Source organism: Protomyctophum parallelum, assembly GCF_964188405.1.
Source record: "Protomyctophum parallelum genome assembly, chromosome: 3".
NCBI lineage: Eukaryota > Metazoa > Chordata > Actinopteri > Myctophiformes > Myctophidae > Protomyctophum > Protomyctophum parallelum.
The window spans coordinates 2,774,914-2,796,108 of NC_139698.1; the positions used below are offsets into that span (position 1 = coordinate 2,774,914).

General features: G+C 43.0%; 1 protein-coding gene across 1 annotated transcript in view; it reads right to left on the reverse strand.

Annotated features, from left to right (window-relative positions):
• Positions 1-5,737: 5,737 nt before the first annotated feature.
• Positions 5,738-21,195, reverse strand: part of LOC310856066 (RPA-related protein RADX) — a gene marked incomplete at its 5' end in the record, with an annotated part of 64,043 nt that continues 48,585 nt past the window's right edge. Inside the window, 7 exons of the mRNA XM_083761283.1 lie at positions 5,738-6,000; positions 8,715-8,864; positions 9,334-9,681; positions 14,840-14,883; positions 20,252-20,305; positions 20,632-20,768; positions 20,989-21,113. Coding sequence (XP_083617409.1) covers positions 5,882-6,000; positions 8,715-8,864; positions 9,334-9,681; positions 14,840-14,883; positions 20,252-20,305; positions 20,632-20,768; positions 20,989-21,113 — 977 coding nt within the window. The 3' untranslated portion in view covers positions 5,738-5,881. The remainder of the gene's footprint in view (positions 6,001-8,714; positions 8,865-9,333; positions 9,682-14,839; positions 14,884-20,251; positions 20,306-20,631; positions 20,769-20,988; positions 21,114-21,195) is intronic.

Below are 21,195 nucleotides of genomic sequence, written 5' to 3' on the forward strand. Positions count from 1 at the left end.
GAGGCCTTTAGGAGGGCCATTCCAGCCGCAAGTGGAGCCTGCAGTAGGCCTACCACCGGTGTCCAGTCCAGTGAACTTGTAGGCCTTGTACCGTAGGTCTGCTATTCTTTGAAAAATGGTGAAAATCGTAGCGCAAAGCTTTGAATATATTCTTTCAGAGCCAACGTTTTTAACTCAAATCTTTGCTTCTGTGGGGGGGGGGGGGGGGGGGGTCCATGGCAATGTTCCCTCTAAAAAAAATTCGGTCTGAGCAAACACTCAAACCTCCTGAGCAGACATCAGCAACTACTGAACAAACATACGTCACCTTGACACCAACTATCCAAACGTTAGATAATGCGAAGTGAGCGCCCCTCACTTCACACAGGTGTGATTTTTTTTCTTTTTTCAAAATGGATTTTGGTATACGAGTGAATCAATGAATAGTTAAATAAGGTTACGCAAGTTACAACATTTTTATTTTATATCAAGGTGGTAGGCTAGCATTTTTAGAAATATTCAGTTATCAGTGGTTCTCAACCTTTTCAGGCTGTGACCCCCCCAAAGTAATCATATTTGAACTGGGGAAACCCCACCCAGACAAGCAACAGAATGGTTCCACAGATAAATATTGTGAAAATAGCCAATCTACAAGCTCGTTGTGAACTTGTAGATTGGCTATTTTCACCAGTTTGACCAGTTTTTATAGCATGGTTTGCTGCTGATTACTTTTGATGCAGTAATGGTATTTTTTCTTTTAGAGCCTTTGAGGTATTATAAAAGTCTTAAAAGTCCTTAAATTGTCACTTCACTGTCATCTGGGGTCCTCCCCCCACCCCCAAATCATGTGGAGACCCACAGGTTGAGAACGACTGGTATATGAATAGCCTACTCAATTGTGCATTACATGGGGGGCATGAGAAACCGTAAAAACTTTATTGGGACACACACACACACACACACTAAGGTGCTATTTACACGAGGATGGTGTTCATAAAAAACGGCAAAATAAAGTACCGTTTAGCGCTGTCATTTAGACGAGAACGGTGTTCTCAGGAGGTGAAAACGCATCGAAGTGAAAACGCCTCCCAGAGTGCAAATCTTTGAGAACACCGTTTCCTATGGTCTCCATATAAACAGGCAAAACGGTGAATCCGCAAAACTTATGACATCATGGCTCACGTTAATTGGCTCACAGCGGCAGCGCATAGCCTATGTTTATTACATTGATGCAGAGCAATATCATTATGATATAATGGAGTTCCTGAACAAGCCTCCCTCCTCGCCTACAAAGTGCTGCTCATCAGCGATGTTGAATGTAAAACCATGATGTAAATAAAAAGCCTTGTGAAGTTGTGATAGACGGCAGCCGCGGCAGCAACGTTTATTTAATAAATATATATCATCCCGTGGCGCGCCCAGAGCAGTGTTGCGCCGCTTGCGTCTTCTTCTTGTACGTGGGTGACCTGTCTATTTGGCAGCCCGTTATCGCCACCTAGCGACAGTATAGCATAATAGCACATTATATCATAACTTGTGCGTTCTCGTGTAAAGGGTAAGAAAAAATGAGAACGCAACGGGACTTTGACGTGTTATATGGAGATGGTCCCCGTCTAAAAGAGGCCTAAGACCGAGTTTGTTGGTGTGTCAACTCCTATAGTTTCTCAGATTGTCGAACGTCAGCAGCCCCTACTACGCCAGATATGAGCTATTATTATATGTAGCTCTACATAGCAGAGGGATTGATTGATTGATTGATTGAAGAAAGCTGTATTAACAGATTGGATAATAATTACAGAGAGAGGTTCCATATGGGACTAGACCGCTAGAGATTAATGTTAACTTCCACATGTTGTTTCATTCACAAGTACACTGGACTGCGGAGGCTTGTTGTGCTGTAGTGATAACAACGTTAGCTAACCAGCTAATGCGAAGCTAACGTTATTCCCCCTCTCCTTGTTGCGCACAGCCGCACTTCCATCCGTTCCATCCGTCTAAATGTCCCATCAACGCACGGGTCCAAGGCGCAACACGATCTTATCTGGTTCTTGGGGTTTCACACACTGACTGACTGCACTGCAGTGCTGCTGCTCCTTACGTCTCCACCTATAAGGTCCTCACTCGCCGCGCAGACGACGCACTCACTGGGCGCAGTATACACAGGAGGAGAGGAGAGGAGAGCAAAGAGTCAAAAAAGGAGGGGAGGAGACCTGCCTGTCACCTCGCCTCAGTGTGTGTGTAATCTAAATAAACTGTGAAGTAAATAGAAATAAAGTGTGGGCAAATGTCGACTCGGGATAGGTATTATTACTGTAATGTAGATGATACTCGGGGGGAACACCTTTTTCTTTTAAAGAAAACTTTTTTTACACCAGCGTCTGTGTCTGTGCGCGACAGATTTCAGTTGTGCGCGAGCATTTGGCCATGTGTGCGCGCACGGGCGCACGTTAGGGGGAACATTGGTCCATGGAACAACATATTTTCAGATGGGGGTCGGCGGCATATTACATATCATTTTTGGGGTTCTTGTCATGAAATATTGAGAACCACTGATATAAAAACATGAGGTTTTTTCAGAATTTTTAAAATTTTATTCTAAATTTCGACATCAGGCCTAAATGTACAAAGGACAAACGCTAAGGGGAGATATCTAACTGTTATAGCGGCAAAACTGTGGAACTCATTAGACAACGAGCTTAAATTATCTAATTCAATAAAAACATACAAGAAATTATTTAAAGCAAATTGATGCATATCATTATTATTATAGCAGCAGAACAAACAAACTGAGAAATGATCATAAAAACAATAATAATGGGTGAATATTATGTAAAATATGTCAAATTGGATGTAAAATAATATGTATAAAATACACATGTAATAGTACTTATATTATAAAGATAAGATATAACATTAAGTACACCTTATATATAAATTATTATGTCCGTAAAACAAATTGTGAAACAAACATTTTGTTCACTTTCTTTTTCCTTTTCTGTTTTTAGTATTGTTTCTACGGTTACTTAATTGATATGACTTTTTCATTTGTGCTTTTCATTTCATACTGTGATATTTCATCATAGACTATTTAATTTTTTTATTGTGTAAAAAGGTAAAGGCAAAATAATCTTTATGTTTCAGCCCATACCTTTTCGGCTAAAATAGTCACTACGTTGACTAAACTAAATGTAAACTGCTTAACAACCGTTTTGTTTTTAAATGACCGAAATAAAGATTCAAACTCAAACCCCCAGCATGCACCGGGCCAGGACAAAAGAGGGGTTAAACCCATTTTAGGCGGGAACCCATTTTGGTGTTAGCATTACCTTATGCTTTAGCTATTTAAAAATAGCAGATCTACAAGCTCTGAGCTACGAGCTTGTAGGTCTGCTATTTTTGAAAAAGCAAAGAGCAACTGACATTGAAGACATTTTGTAGAATCTGATCTCAGGTCAGAATGAAAACTGTCAGGATGTAGAAGACATTTTTAGAATCTGATCTCAGGTCAGAATGGGTTAACCGTTTCAGTTCATAAGACGCCTGAGGCCGTCATAAGGATTCCGAAATATTAGTGCCTACGACGTCTGTGGACGTCCTAGCGACGTCCTAGCGACGTCCCAGCGACGCGGGCGAGATGAGAATATTCAGAATTTTTCCTATTTTTTTTTTGGCATTTCGCTTTTCGCTTGCCGTATGCTAACGCTCAGTGCAACGATTAGCTTGTCATTGACTCCCATGTTAGCGCGGCGGAAAGAATGACTCGTATCTCCTAATCCAGGGCGCTCTCCGTGGTGATGAATGGATCGATATGCTGGCGCTTCATTTCTGCTCCTCATCCGTCTCTCCCGCAAAATATGAACGCTTTTTGGAGCGTAAAAAAAATAAATTAAGATGATCGGGGATGTGAGGTCACTTTGAAAAGTCAACTTTTTTAGGAAAGTGTTTCCGGTTCATGGCTTTCAGAGTAAAAGCGATCAGACAACTCTACATTGTAATGTTTTTTTGTCCGTTCGTTGAATGTGGACCTCTATGGGGACCTACCACGCATCACAGACACAGACCTCTATGGGGACCTACCACGCGTCACAGACAGACCTCTATGGGGACCTACCACGCGTCACAGACACAGACCTCTATGGGGACCTACCACGCGTCACAGACACAGACCTCTATGGGGACCTACCACGCGTCACAGACAAAGACCTCTATGGGGACCTACCACGCGTCACAGACAAAGACCTCTATGGGGACCTACCACGCGTCACGGACAAAGTCAGAGAGAGAAGGATGAGGCTGGCACTGTGTCAGGCACCCAGAACTAGAGGCTGGCACTGTGTCAGGCACCCAGAACTAGAGGCTGGCACTGCGTCAGACACCCAGAACTAGAGGCTGGCACTGCGTCAGACACCCAGAACTAGAGGCTGGCACTGCGTCAGGCACCCAGAACTAGAGGCTGGCACTGTGTCAGGCACCCAGAACTAGAGGCTGGCACTGCGTCAGGCACCCAGAACTAGAGGCTGGCAGGGCACTGCGTCAGGCACCCAGAACTAGAGGCTGGCAGGGCACTGTGTCAGGCACCCAGAACTAGAGGCAAGTAAATTGACCCTATGGGAGCCAACCCAGGGCAAAGCCAGGAGGGGAAAGAAGCGTACCAACTATGTAGACGTGCTGCGGCGCGACAGCGTGGCTATAACAACACTGCAGAGCTCAAGAACCTGATGTTGGATTAGAGGAATTTGTGGAGGGCTGCAGCGATCCAGGAATCCCCAGTTGGTGTTGGCTTTAGACCTCACCTCTGGCAGCAAGAAGAGGAAGGTCCGTTCTCACTTTTAATTTAATTATCTTGTCATGTAAAGAAAACCTTGTCACAAAATGTACTAAAAATAATAAATATAGCTGCGAGCTGCGATCCTACTAATACTACTTTTATCTAAGATTTTCCAATAAACAAAACAAAATATTCATTCATTCATTCAAGTTTTTTTTTTCTCTCTCAAATACATGTGGAAATTAAACTGACATATTATAACTGATATATTAATCAGACCAGTGTGTGTCCAGTGGAAACCTCGTATGAATCTGATCTCAGGTCAGAATGGGTTAAAACAACATCACAATACATCCTCAAGGCTTTGAAAAAAGAAGGATTAAAAAAAGCATAAGGTTTATAATAAATACAATCTAAGAACAGTTACAGTTCATGTCGCGGTCGTCCGTTTCAAACAAAATATACAAATTCAAAACAATGTAAAAAAACACAATCCATGCCAGTAGATTAGAATAGAAACAGCGTTTCTATTGTTTAAAAAAAATAAAATGAAAGACGCAAAATTACGTCCTGGCACACAGGGGGTTAACTTATATAGTGCTTAAAACGTAACCTGTCGTTCCTTGGCTTGGATTGGGTTGGTTTCATTCAACGTTTCCCTTTCAATTCACATCGGAAACAATGTGTGTGTGTGTGTGTGTGTGTGTGTGTGTCTGTGTGTGTCTGTGTGGGTCTGTGTGTGTGTGTGTGTGTGTGTGTGTGTGTGTGTGTGTCTGTGTGTCTGTGTGTGTGTGTGTGTGTGTCTGTGTGTGTGTATGTGTGTGTGTGTGTGTGTGTGTGTGTGTGTGTCTTTGTGTACGTATGTGTGTGTGTGTCTGCATGTGTGTGCGTACGTCTGTGTGTGCGTACATGTGCGTGTGTCTGCGTGTGCGGGTGTGTGTGTGTGTGTCTGCATGTGTGTGCGTACGTCTGTGTGTGTGTACATGTGTGTGTGTGTGTGTGTGCATGCGTGCGTGCGAGCGTGCGTGTGTGCATGCGTGCGTGCGAGCGTGTGTGCATGCTTGCGTGTGCATGCATGTGCATGCATGCATGCATGTGCATGCATGCATGCATGCGTGTGTGTGTGCGTGCGAGTCAGAGGCTGTAGGCTCTTGTCAGGACAATCTCCGTTCTGGCCCCGCCCAGATGACACGCCTCCAGGACACATACAAGCCTCTGATTGGCCAGCTGGGTTGCCATGCCGATAAGGTCCGCTGAAAGAGGAAGAGGAGGAGCATTAAAACGACGCTACCTCCACTTCACTTCCTCTGTGTGCGTGAAGTGGGCGGGGAAGAATGTTGGAGCTTATTCATTTACAATGAGAGAGTGAATATGGACCATAATTATTACTTGCGCAAGCAGAGCGCGCAAGTAATAATTCCGCCCGGTCTTCGTTCACCGTGACAGCCAACCCGCCATTTGATGTGTATGCAAAAAAAAACAGCAAATCCGTGCCTGGTTTGCTGGGACCAGATCACATAAATGACCATATGTCTTACGTCATCATTTAGAGCTAGTCATACGTATACTATATACATAATCAGTAAAAATAAAATAGCAAATTGTGCCTGATCTGCTGGGACCAGAGTACGTGGTGTGTATATGTATGACTAGCTCTTAATGATGACGTAAGAAATATGGTCATTTGTGTAATCTGGTCCCAGCAAACCAGGCACAAATCTGCTGTTTTATTTGCATACGCATCAAATGGCGGGTTGGCTGGCACGGTTTTTGGCACAAAGTAACCACAGTATACCGCTAATCAACTTACAAATTACATAGTATATGTATGACTAGCTCTCAATGATGACGTAAGAAGACGTATGTGGATTAAAGGACCCAATGCCAGAGTGTAATTGGTTTTCGATGGTGACGTAATGACGATATGTTTTAGTGTTGGGAGGATTAAAGGTAATGCTCCTGTGTATACATGTATGTAATCTGGCACCACTGCCGTATCAGGCACAGTTTGCAGGGACGGTGCAAACGCATCAAAAGTGACAGTTTATAACGGTCTAAAGTACTTGCGCGCTCTGCGTGCGCACTAGTTGGCCATTTATGGCCTACTAGTGTGCAACAAGCAAGTATGCACTGGACAGAGTGCAGTTCTAGTTATGATTGTGATTATATAAATGTATCATTGTTTAGTTCACTCTGTATATCCACAGGCATAATAGCATGATGATGCCATTATGATACCATTGGGCTACATGGAAGAAATGTGTTTAATAAAACGAAATTAACTGCTAGAAGGTCCTAAATTAAAATTAACTTCATTAAGTTAAGCAGAGTATAGAGATCGACTACTATGCAATCAAATAAATCTGTATACAAGATCATTTCTGATTTCAGAGAGGGAGGGAAACACTAAATTAACTGTTAACTACATTAAAATAAATTGCGGGGGCGAGTTGATAAAGGGGCGAATCGTTTGGTATTCGGAGCAATTAGGGGGTTCAGAGTCTTGCTCAAGGACACTTCCACACTAACTCTGGGGGAGCCCACAGGGTTCGAACTGGCAACCTTGCGGTTAGCATCCGGCCACCCTACCCCCTGAGCCACCGCCGCCCAAACGATCACACTATCTTAACCCATTCTGACCTGAGATCAGATTCTATAAATGTCTTCTAAATCCTGACAGTTCTCTGAAAAAGCCATGTTTCTATGTCCGTCGTTCTTCGATTTTTCAAAAATAGCAGACCTACGAGCTTAAGGCAGCGGTGGCCGAACGGTTTGCGGAGCGGTCTTGATATCAGAAGGTCGCTATAGTTCGTATCCCCGGACCGGCACGTTAAAATTACCACCGCTGAAGTGCCCTTGAGCAAGGCATTGAACCACTACCATGAAATGTTCTATGAGCAGGGCCTGGCTGTAAACAAGTTATTGAGCTATTAGTCCAGTTACCCTGGGTAAACATAGTACCTTTCCTTTCCTTAGTCCAGTTACCCTGGGTAAACATAGTACCTTTCCTTTCCTTAGTCCAGTTACCCTGGGTAAACATAGTACCTTTCCTTTCCTTAGTCCAGTTACCCTGGGTAAACATAGTACCTTTCCTTTCCTTAGTCCAGTTACCCTGGGTAAACATAGTACCTTTCCTTTCCTTAGTCCAGTTACCCTGGGTAAACATAGTACCTTTCCTTTCCTTAGTCCAGTTACCCTGGGTAAACATAGTACCTTTCCTTTCCTTAGTCCAGTTACCCTGGGTAAACATAGTACCTTTCCTTTCCTTAGTCCAGTTACCCTGGGTAAACATAGTACCTTTCCTTTCCTTAGTCCAGTTACCCTGGGTAAACATAGTACCTTTCCTTTCCTTAGTCCAGTTACCCTGGGTAAACATAGTACCTTTCCTTTCCTTAGTCCAGTTACCCTGGGTAAACATAGTACCTTTCCTTTCCTTAGTCCAGTTACCCTGGGTAAACATAGTACCTTTCCTTTCCTTAGTCCAGTTACCCTGGGTAAACATAGTACCTTTCCTTTCCTTAGTCCAGTTACCCTGCAGGGTAAACATAGTACCTTTCCTTTCCTTAGTCCAGTTACGCTGGGTAAACATAGTACCTTTCCTTTCCTTAGTCCAGTTACCCTGGGTAAACATAGTACCTTTCTTTTCTTTTCCTCGTAGCGCAGCACTCGGTGGCGCGCTATGAGCTTGTAGATCTGCTAATTTCCAATAGCTAAAGCATAGCATAATGCTAACAACCGCCCAGAATGGGTTGAGGCGGATTTTCTTGAAATGGAACGACAGTCAAATGGGGATTACGATTGATTAATCCCGCAAGTCAAACTGATGCAAACTAATTGGTGTGTGTGTGTGTGTGTGTGTGTGTGTGTGTGTGTGTGTGTGTGTGTGTGTGTGTGTGTGTGTGTGTGTGTGTGTGTGTGTGTGTGTGTGTGTGTGTGTGTGTGTGTGCGTGCGTGCGTGCGTGCTCACCTGGAGAGGGTGGGGGTGTGTCGGGGGAGAAGGCTCCGTGGGACAGGATGGAGAGCCAGGTGTTGTTGTGTGGGGGGAGGTGGAGGGGGAGGGGAATGGGGGGCGAGTGAGGGAGGAACACCGTTTCCATGACGACACTGTCTGACAACACTGGACAGACAGACAGACAGACAGACAGACAGACAGACAGACAGACAGACAGACAGACAGACAGACAGACAGACAGACAGACAGGATTAGATATATTCGTTTAACCACCTTTTGGTGTTAGCATTATGTTATGCTTTAGCTGTCAAAAATAACAGATCTACAAGCTCATAGCGCGCCACCGAGTGGTGCGCTACGAGCTTGTAGGTCTGCTATTTTTTTTAGAAAAATCGAAGAACGACTGACATCGAAACATAGCTTTTTCAGAAAACGGTCATTTTCAAAACAGACATTTTTATAGAATCTGATCTCAGGTCAGAACGGGTTAAACATGGTTTGGATCAATGATTGATTCCGAACAGATCTCTAGATCCAGTGTGATTTTACTGTACATACAGTAAGATGATCCATGAACAGATCTCTAGATCCAGTGTGATTTTACTGTACATACAGTAAGATGATAATACAGTACCTCTCAGCGTCAGCGTGTACCAGGAGGTCACGGCGGGGTCAAAGTGCTCCAGAAGGTCGCGGTGGCGGCGGTGATGTCGTCGTCTAGGCCCCGCCCACTCCCCCGGCTGCAGTGTCATGGCGGCGCCGGCTAGCTCCTCCTCCCCCTCCTCCCCCCCCTGGGGGGCGTGGCTACAGTAGCGCAGCGGCAGCGTCTCCATGGCGACCGGACGGACGAGGGGCGGAGCCACGGCCGAGACGAAGGACCACGCATCGTCGTCATCCTCGTCGTCGTCATCTTCGTCGTCGTCATCTTCGTCGTGGTGGGCGGAGCTTTCTAGGAACTCCATGGAGGCGTCCCATAATACACCTGGGCAACAATGTGTTACAACGTATCCGTTTATATAACGTTGATTTTTTACTATAACTAATATACTGCACATTATACTGTATACATTGGGGAGAGATATAGAAATGCCATTAATTAACCCATTCTGACCTGAGATCAGATTCTAAAAATGTCTTCTATACATCCTGACAGTTTTCCATTCTGACCTGAGATCAGATTCTAAAAATGTCTTCTACATCCTGACAGTTTTCATTCTGACCTGAGATCAGATTCTAAAAATGTCTTCTATACATCCTGACAGTTTTCCATTCTGACCTGAGATCAGATTCTAAAAATGTCTTCTACATCCTGACAGTTTTCCATTCTGACCTGAGATCAGATTCTAAAAAGGTCTTCTACATCCTGACAGTTTTCATTCTGACCTGAGATCAGATTCTAAAAATGTCTTCTACATCCTGACAGTTTTCCATTCTGACCTGAGATCAGATTCTAAAAAATGTCTTCTACATCCTGACAGTTTTCCATTCTGACCTGAGATCAGATTCTAAAAAATGTCTTCTACATCCTGACAGTTTTCCATTCTGACCTGAGATCAGATTCTAAAAATGTCTTCTACATCCTGACAGTTTTCCATTCTGACCTGAGATCAGATTCTAAAAATGTCTTCTATACATCCTGACAGTTTTCCATTCTGACCTGAGATCAGATTAAAAAAAATGTCTTCTACATCCTGACAGTTTTCCATTCTGACCTGAGATCAGATTCTAAAAATGTCTTCTATACATCCTGACAGTTTTCCATTCTGACCTGAGATCAGATTCTAAAAATGTCTTCTACATCCTGACAGTTTTCCATTCTGACCTGAGATCAGATTCTAAAAATGTCTTCTATACATCCTGACAGTTTTCCATTCTGACCTGAGATCAGATTCTAAAAATGTCTTCTACATCCTGACAGTTTTCCATTCTGACCTGAGATCAGATTCTAAAAATGTCTTCTACATCCTGACAGTTTTCCATTCTGACCTGAGATCAGATTCTAAAAATGTCTTCTATACATCCTGACAGTTTTCCATTCTGACCTGAGATCAGATTAAAAAAATGTCTTCTATACATCCTGACAGTTTTCCATTCTGACCTGAGATCAGATTCTAAAAATGTCTTCTACATCCTGACAGTTTTCCATTCTGACCTGAGATCAGATTCTAAAAATGTCTTCTATACATCCTGACAGTTTTCCATTCTGACCTGAGATCAGATTCTAAAAATGTCTTCTACATCCTGACAGTTTTCCATTCTGACCTGAGATCAGATTCTAAAAATGTCTTCTACATCCTGACAGTTTTCCATTCTGACCTGAGATCAGATTCTAAAAATGTCTTCTACACATCCTGACAGTTTTCCATTCTGACCCGAGATCAGATTCTAAAAATGTCTTCTACATCCTGACAGTTTCCATTCTGACCTGAGATCAGATTCTAAAAATGTCTTCTACATCCTGACAGTTTTCCATTCTGACCTGAGATCAGATTCTAAAAAATGTCTTCTACATCCTGACAGTTTTCCATTCTGACCTGAGATCAGATTCTAAAAATGTCTTCTACATCCTGACAGTTTTCCATTCTGACCTGAGATCAGATTCTAGAAATGTCTTCTACATCCTGACAGTTTTCCATTCTGACCTGAGATCAGATTCTAAAAAATGTCTTTCTACATCCTGGACAGTTTTCCATTCTGACCTGAGATCAGATTCTAAAAATGTCTTCTACATCCTGACAGTTTTCCATTCTGACCTGAGATCAGATTCTAAAAGTGTCTTCTACATCCTGACAGTTTTCCATTCTGACCTGAGATCAGATTCTAAAAATGTCTTCTACATCCTGACAGTTTTCCATTCTGACCTGAGATCAGATTCTAAAAATGTCTTCTACATCCTGACAGTTTTCCATTCTGACCTGAGATCAGATTCTAAAAATGTCTTCTATACATCCTGACAGTTTTCCATTCTGACCTGAGATCAGATTCTAAAAATGTCTTCTACATCCTGACAGTTTTCCATTCTGACCTGAGATCAGATTCTAAAAATGTCTTCTACATCCTGACAGTTTTCCATTCTGACCTGAGATCAGATTCTAAAAATGTCTTCCATACATCCTGACAGTTTTCCATTCTGACCTGAGATCAGATTCTAAAAATGTCTTCTACATCCTGACAGTTTTCTGAAAAAGCTATGTTTTCAATGTCGGTTCGTTCTTTCAAAAAATAGCAGATCTACAAGCTCATAGCGCGCCACTCGGTGGCGTGCTACGAGCTTGTAGATCTCACCAGACCTCAGGATTCCGTTTAGCTTTTTTTTTTGCGTGGTCGAACCACTCCAAGGAACAGCAACGTCCGTCCGTGCAAACCTATGTGTTGTTCACCTATTATGTATGTGACGTTACCAGACTACCAGTAGGGGGCGCCAGAAACAGAGAGAGGGATAGTGCTGCACTCAGTGCACTGTTTGCCTGCTAATATGAGAGAGAGAGAGAGAGAGAGAGAGAGAGAGAGAGAGACAGAGAGAGACAGAGAGAGAGAGAGAGAGAGAGAGAGAGAGCCCCCCCCCCATTGTGAAAATGTGGCGCAAATCATGGAATATTCTTTCAGAGTGACCGATTTTAACTCAAATCTTTGCTTCTGGGGGGGGGGGGGGTCCCTGGAACAACATATTTTGAGATGGGGGGGGGGGGGGGGGGGGGGGGGGGGGGGGGGGGTCGGTGGCCAATTACAGATCATTTTTGGAGTCCTTGACATGAAATATTGAGTAATATAGGCCTAGAAACATATAGATAACTGTCAGGATTTAGAAGGCTTTTTTTTATTTCGACATCAGGCCTAAATTTGATAAAGCAGAATCAACCCCTTTAGACTGACTATGAAGCAGAATCAACCCTTTAGACTGACTATGAAGCAGAATCAACCCCTTTAGACTGACTTTGAAGCAGAATCAACCCTTTAGACTGACTATGAAGCAGAATCAACCCCTTTAGACTGACTATGAAGCAGAATCAACCCCTTTAGACTGACTTTGAAGCAGAATCAACCCTTTAGACTGACTTTGAAGCAGAATCAACCCCTTTAGACTGACTATGAAGCAGAATCAACCCCTTTAGACTGACTATGAAGCAGAATCAACCCTTTAGACTGACTATGAAGCAGAATCAACCCCTTTAGACTGACTATGAAGCAGAATCAACCCTTTAGACTGACTATGAAGCAGAATCAACCCCTTTAGACTGACTATGAAGCAGAATCAACCCTTTAGACTGACTATGAAGCAGAATCAACCCTTTAGACTGACTATGAAGCAGAATCAACCCTTTAGACTGACTATGAAGCAGAATCAACCCCTTAGACTGACTATGAAGCAGAATCAACCCCTTTAGACTGACTATGAAGCAGAATCAACCCTTTAGACTGACTATGAAGCAGAATCAACCCCTTTAGACTGACTATGAAGCAGAATCAACCCTTTAGACTGACTATGAAGCAGAATCAACCCCTTTAGACTGACTATGAAGCAGAATCAACCCTTTAGACTGACTATGAAGCAGAATCAACCCTTTAGACTGACTATGAAGCAGAATCAACCCCTTTAGACTGACTATGAAGCAGAATCAACCCTTTAGACTGACTATGAAGCAGAATCAACCCCTTAGACTGACTATGAAGCAGAATCAACCCTTTAGACTGACTATGAAGCAGAATCAACCCTTTAGACTGACTATGAAGCAGAATCAACCCTTTAGACTGACTATGAAGCAGAATCAACCCTTTAGACTGACTATGAAGCAGAATCAACCCTTTAGACTGACTATGAAGCAGAATCAACCCTTTAGACTGACTATGAAGCAGAATCAACCCCTTTAGACTGACTATGAAGCAGAATCAACCCCTTTAGACTGACTATGAAGCAGAATCAACCCCTTAGACTGACTATGAAGCAGAATCAACCCTTTAGACTGACTATGAAGCAGAATCAACCCTTTAGACTGACTATGAAGCAGAATCAACCCTTTAGACTGACTATGAAGCAGAATCAACCCTTTAGACTGACTATGAAGCAGAATCAACCCCTTAGACTGACTATGAAGCAGAATCAACCCCTTTAGACTGACTATGAAGCAGAATCAACCCTTTAGACTGACTATGAAGCAGAATCAACCCTTTAGACTGACTATGAAGCAGAATCAACCCTTTAGACTGACTATGAAGCAGAATCAACCCTTTAGACTGACTATGAAGCAGAATCAACCCCTTAGACTGACTATGAAGCAGAATAAACCCTTTAGACTGACTATGAAGCAGAATCAACCCTTTAGACTGACTATGAAGCAGAATCAACCCTTTAGACTGACTATGAAGCAGAATCAACCCCTTTAGACTGACTATGAAGCAGAATCAACCCTTTAGACTGACTATAAAGCAGAATCAACCCCTTTAGACTGACTATGAAGCAGAATCAACCCTTTAGACTGACTATGAAGCAGAATCAACCCCTTTAGACTGACTATGAAGCAGAATCAACCCTTTAGACTGACTATGAAGCAGAATCAACCCTTTAGACTGACTATGAAGCAGAATCAACCCCTTAGACTGACTATGAAGCAGAATCAACCCTTTAGACTGACTATGAAGCAGAATCAACCCTTTAGACTGACTATGAAGCAGAATCAACCCTTTAGACTGACTATGAAGCAGAATCAACCCCTTAGACTGACTATGAAGCAGAATCAACCCTTTAGACTGACTATGAAGCAGAATCAACCCTTTAGACTGACTATGAAGCAGAATCAACCCTTTAGACTGACTATGAAGCAGAATCAACCCTTTAGACTGACTATAAAGCAGAATCAACCCTTTAGACTGACTATGAAGCAGAATCAACCCCTTAGACTGACTATGAAGCAGAATCAACCCCTTAGACTGACTATGAAGCAGAATCAACCCTTTAGACTGACTATGAAGCAGAATCAACCCTTTAGACTGACTATGAAGCAGAATCAACCCTTTAGACTGACTATGAAGCAGAATCAACCCTTAGACTGACTATGAAGCAGAATCAGACATTGAACCAAGCCGTGTAATGAGATAAATATGATACAGTACCTCTATGTAATGAGATAAATATTATACAGTACCTCTATCTGGGTGTTGGTCTTCCTGAAAGGTGGCCAGGGGGAGTCTGGAGAAAAAATTAACAATATTAATCCTATCATTTAAAAAAAAAACGTTCCTGGCCTGGGCCGTGGCTCAGCGGTCCAGGCACCTTGGCCGGTATAGTCCGAGTCTGGCAGTGTGCCGCGGGTTCGACTCCCGATCCCAACGGCCTTTACTGCACGTCACCCCCCCCTCCATCTCTCTACCCCATTTCCTGTCAGCCTACTGTGAGTCAGTCTACGCAGTCAGACTGCTAAACGATGGATCACTAAATGAGCATTGACTGTCCCCTCATATGCATCGCATGCACTCTGACTCTGGACTGTGTTATAACTTATTGGTTCTCTTCTTTCATCCATCTTGCACTTTAACCCATTCTGAACGGGCACCCATTTTGGTGTCAGCATCATGTCATGCTTTAGCTATTGAAAAATAGCAGACCTACAAGCTCGTATCGCGCCACCGAGTGGCGCGATACGAGCTTGTAGGTCTGCTATTTTTTTGAAAAATCAAAGAACGACTGACATTTCTAGAATCTGATCTCAGGTCAGAATGGGTTAATCAGACCCAGTGTCTGTCCAGTGGAAACCTCGTATATGAATCTGATCTCAGGTCAGTGTTTTTATGTACTACGGTTATGTGGGTGCTCCGTAGATTAGACATGTCGTTGTATGCTCAGTGTATGCTTTGTGTGCAATGACGAATAAAGGTCTATTCTATTCTATTCTTCTGTCCTTTTATAAAATATATAAAATAAAGGCAAAAGCCACACAAAAAAACTAGGGCCGGGACTAATAACGATTCATTTAGATTAATTAACTACAGAAAAATGTATCGCGATTAACCCATTCTGACCTGAGATCAGATTCATACGAGGTTTCCACTGGGACACACATTGGTCTGATTAACCCATTCTGACCTGAGATCAGATTCATACGAGGTTTCCACTGGGACACACATTGGTCTGATTAACCCATTCTGACCTGAGATCAGATTCTAAAAAATGTCAGTCGATTTTTCAAAAAATAGCAGACCTACAAGCTCGTATCGCGCCACTCGGTGGCGCGATATGAGCTTGTAGATCTGCTATTTTTAAATAGCTAAAGCATAACATGATGCTGAAACCAAAATGGGTGCCCGGTAAGAATGGGTTAAATACAGATAAATTAATCGCACCTTTTGTTCCACCGCGGAACGTTTCTCACTGGGCGCTTTTCTATAGTACTGAAAACTGGAAATAATAAAAAGTCACCCCATTTTGTGTTGCCTAGAACTGGAGGTCTGACAAAAAACAGTAACAATATGAAGTAAGTACAGCTTTGTGATGTCACTGAGATGTACTTGTTACTGTTACTATTTTTTTTCAGACCTCCAGTTCTAGGCAACACAAAATGGGGTGACTTTTTATTATTATTTCCACAACAGGTATATTAATGACAGTAAAATGATGAAAATGAGTGGTATCCTGTAGTCACTATTCATTGATTCACTGGGATACCATACCACCAAAAAACATTAAAAAAAAAGGTTTCTCACTGTTCTCGGGTTGAATATTGATATGCGATTAAAATGCGATTAATCTAGATTAATTAACTACAAAGCCTCTGATGAATTAGATTAATTTTTTTAATCGAGTCCCAGCTCTAAAAAAACCCCATTAAAAAACGGTTTCTTTTGGTACAGAGCCTCTCCTCAGCAGTAACTACTAATGCCTCTGCTCCCCAGGGGGTGTCTAAGCTCAGCTAAGCTTTTAATACCACCCTTTATACTTTAGACAGCAATGAAATTAATCTACCAGCTCAGTGGCCTTGTGGTTAGACTAGAGTGTCCGCGCTGAGACTGGGAGGTCGGGGGTTCGATCCCTGGCCGGGTCATACCAAAGACTGTAAAAATGGGACCCAATGCCTCCCTGCTTGACACTCAGCATCAAAGGGTTGGATTGGGGGGGGAATTAAAAAACTTCAGTGCACTTCAATGCAAGGAATAAATGCATTCGCCATGTATCCGAAGGAAGTCTGATCCATTCATTTTTAGATTTCTCCAGTTTAATCCTGAGTTTAAGTTTTGCTGTGTTCAAGATCTGATTTTAGGCCATGTTTAAGCCTCCAGGGAAATCCGTGTTGAGGTTCTTAATCCACTGTTTTTCATTAAAACGTCTTTGTCCTAAAACTGTCCAGTTGGGATTGTGTTGAAGTCCAGCGCATTTTAGAGCGTCAATGCCATGAGCCATGAAATGTTGCACAAACCTTGTGGTTGTCTTTTTTCCATTGTTAATATTGTATCTGTGTTGTCCCATATGTGACCAAATTTGACTGAGGGTTTTGTCATGTCATATGAAAGCAGGGAATCATAGCTTCAAATGGACATATTGGTTGTTCAGTTTGACCCACCAGTTTAGGAGATATGGCTTATAGAGTAATGTCTTGCAGAGAAACAGTTAGTTGAGACAACAGGCTTGAAAGGTTCACTTCTGTGGACTCTAACATTACACCTACAGTAGCTACATGTTTAAGCATTTCTTTCATATGTACATGTCTTCTGTGGTCTCTAACATTACACCTATAGCTACATGTTTAAGCATTTATTTCATACTGTATTTACATGTCTTCTGTGGTCTCTAACATTACACCTATAGCTACATGTTTAAGCATTTATTTCATATTTACATGTCTTCTGTGGACTCTAACATTACACCTAGCTACATGTTTAAGCATTTATTTCATATTTACATGTCTTCTGTGGTCTCTAACATTACACCTATAGCTACATGTTTAAGCATTTATTTCATATTTACATGTCTTCTGTGGTCTCTAACATTACACCTATAGCTACATGTTTAAGCATTTATTTCATATTTACATGTCTTCTGTGGACTCTAACATTACACCTAGCTACATGTTTAAGCATTTATTTCATATTTACATGTCTTCTGTGGACTCTAACATTACACCTAGCTACATGTTTAAGCATTTATTTCATATTTACATGTCTTCTGTGGTCTCTAACATTACACCTAGCTACATGTTTAAGCATTTATTTCATATTTACATGTCTTCTGTGGTCTCTAACATTACACCTATAGCTACATGTTTAAGCATTTATTTCATATTTACATGTCTTCTGTGGTCTCTAACATTACACCTATAGCTACATGTTTAAGCATTTATTTCATATTTACATGTCTTCTGTGGTCTCTAACATTACACCTAGCTACATGCTTAAGCATTTATTTCATATTTACATGTCTTCTGTGGACTCTAACATTACACCTAGCTACATGTTTAAGCATTTATTTCATATTTACATGTCTTCTGTGGTCTCTAACATTACACCTATAGCTACATGTTTAAGCATTTATTTCATATTTACATGTCTTCTGTGGTCTCTAATAGTGATCGACCGATATGGTTTTTGGCCGATATTTCCGATCACCGATTAGTGGACAAATCAAAAAGCCGATAGCCGATTATGAGCCGATTATTTAAGTTAAAAAAAAAAGTTTTTACAGTAACATAAATTCCAACACAAGAATTCCTTGAAATGCATTATTGATATTTATCGCTTATAAGAAGCACCAACATCGTTTCAGTAACACTTCCCCCCCTCCATCAAATGCAGCTTTTTTTTTAATTGCATGTACTGTATATATATATGTATCTATGTATGTATCTATCTATATATTTATCTATGAATGCACCAAGTGTGTGTGGGTGTGTGTGTGTGTGTGTGTGTGTGTGTGTGTGTGTGTGTGTGTGTGTGTGTGTGTGTGTGTGTGTGTGTGTGTGTGTGTGTGTAATTGTCCAGAACCGCCCCAAAAAGGCCTCTGCCCGGGATCTGGACCGGGCCCATGCCCACTGCCCAGCATCCATATATGGAGCTGGCTCCATATTTGGGCATGCCTGACACAGAAGACAGAACTCCACAAGCTGGCTGCCTATACTCCCTATTTGGGCATGCCTTACAAAGAACTCCATATATGGGCATAAAAGGGAGACAGACATAATTACTGGGCGGGGCATTCATTTCCAACTTGCATCGTTCCAAGTAGGTCAGTGCCCAATGGGCTGTAGAGGCACTACTAGTTTATCAAAATTGGTGATCTACAAGCCCACAGCACATTGCAGCATTACATGTTGAGAGCTTGTAGATCTGCTGCCCAAACTCTCCAAAGCCATGTGACCTTGTTTGCCACTTTCAAGATCACTGGCCACTTTTTTAATGCATGTAGAATTTGTTTTTACCATTCATTTTATAGCAATAAAAGACAATATGTCTCAAAACACTGGCCAACAATAAAGTTATTGGCAACTAATTATAGCCAACATGCAATAATCATATTAGGCTGGTCAGGATGGGGGGAAAAAACGTTGTCCTTCAGTTGGCTGACGCGCGCGCGCGCGCGCACACACACACGCACGCACGCACGCACGCACGCACGCACGCACGCACGCACGCGCGCGCGCGCACACACACACACACAGACACACGGACACAACAGGCAATCAATACAACGTGTTACAGCTGTTGTTTGCAGCGTTAGCAGGCAGCAGCTAGCTTGGCTAACGTAGTTCTACCACTGCTCTCTGTTGTGACTCCCTCTCACGTGTGGATTTTATTTTGGTTAATTGAAGATGAAAACAGCAAAGCTTTTTATCGTTACAAGGTTAGTAGCCTCCTCCCTGCAGTGGCCCTCTCTCTGACTCCGTGTGTGTGTGTGTGTGTGTGTGTGTGTGTGTGTGTGTGTGTGTGTGTGTGTGAGAGAGAGAGAGAGAGAGAGGAGACGTCAGTCTATCTGTAGTGCGGAGCTAAGCCGTGTCTACTCCTCCGGGGGTGGAGCACTGGGAGTCAGACACGCAGCTATACATTTCCTTACAACCGTACTCTACCGGATTTTCAATGAAAGTGGTTGTTTCACCATGTTTGCGCATTTATGAGAAATATAATAATCGGCCGTTTTTTTTTCGATTATTTGTTTTTAGCACCGATACCGATATTAATTAAAATCATGAATATCGAAGCCGATAATCGGCCGCGGCCGATTATCGGTCGATCACTAGTCTCTAACATTACACCTATAGCTACATGTTTAAGCATTTATTTCATATTTACATGTTGATTTCAGCTCTGACATTTATTTCAGAGATGAACATTGCTGGGGGGGAAAAAACTCTCCTCTGGTGAAAAGGTTATCGCGATGGCAGGCTCTCAGTCAAATCTGGTCACGTTATGGTATCAGATCTAACAGGAAGTGTAACTATGGTATCAGATCTAACAGGAAGTGTAACTATGGTATCAGATCTAACAGGAAGTGTAACTATGGTATCAGATCTAACAGGAAGTGTAACTATGGTATCAGATCTAACAGGAAGTGTAACTATGGTATCAGATCGTACCTCTTCCTGGGCGTCTCTGTTCTCGTCGACAGTTTCCTTTTAGGAGACATGAAACTAAACACACACACACACACACGCACGCACGCACGCACGCACGCACGCACGCATGCACGCACACCCACACACACACGCACGCACGCACGCACGCACGCACACACACACACACCCGCACGCACACGCACACACGCACGCACGCATGCACGCACGCCCACCCACACACACGCACACGCACGCACACACACGCACGCACACCCACACGCACACGCACACACACACACACACACACGCACACACAGAGCATAAATTATTACCCGTAAAAAATACAAATTAGACACATATCTATCGGTGTCTGTCTGTCTGTCTGTCTGTGTGTCTCTCACCTTGTACGGGCGTGCTGTGGGCGGGGACTCATTTGAGTGGCAGATGATGTGGGGGAGCCAAGGGAGGGGAGGTGAGACGCCTGTCTGTCTGCCTGTCTGTCTGCCTGTCTGTCTGTCCACACCAGGCACTGATCCTCCTGCAGACAGACAGACAGACAGACAGACATTTATATTTCACTCATGATCAGAGCTTCCGTTGCTCCACGGAAGCATTTACACACACACACACGCACGCACGCACGCACGCACGCACGCACGCACGCACGCACGCACGCACGCACGCACGCACGCACACACACACACACACACACACACACAGACACACACACACACACACACACACACACACACACGTACCTGTCCTCTGTGGCAGTGCGTCACCATGGTAACGGTTGCCTGGATACAGAAGCTGTCTCTCTCCCGGTAACGCAGTGACTCCACCCTTCTCTGAAGCTCCGCCCCTCCCAGCAACTCAGGAGCTCCTGACACACGCACGGTCGCACGCACGCACGCACGCACACGCACACGCACACGCACACGCACACGCACACGCACACGCACACG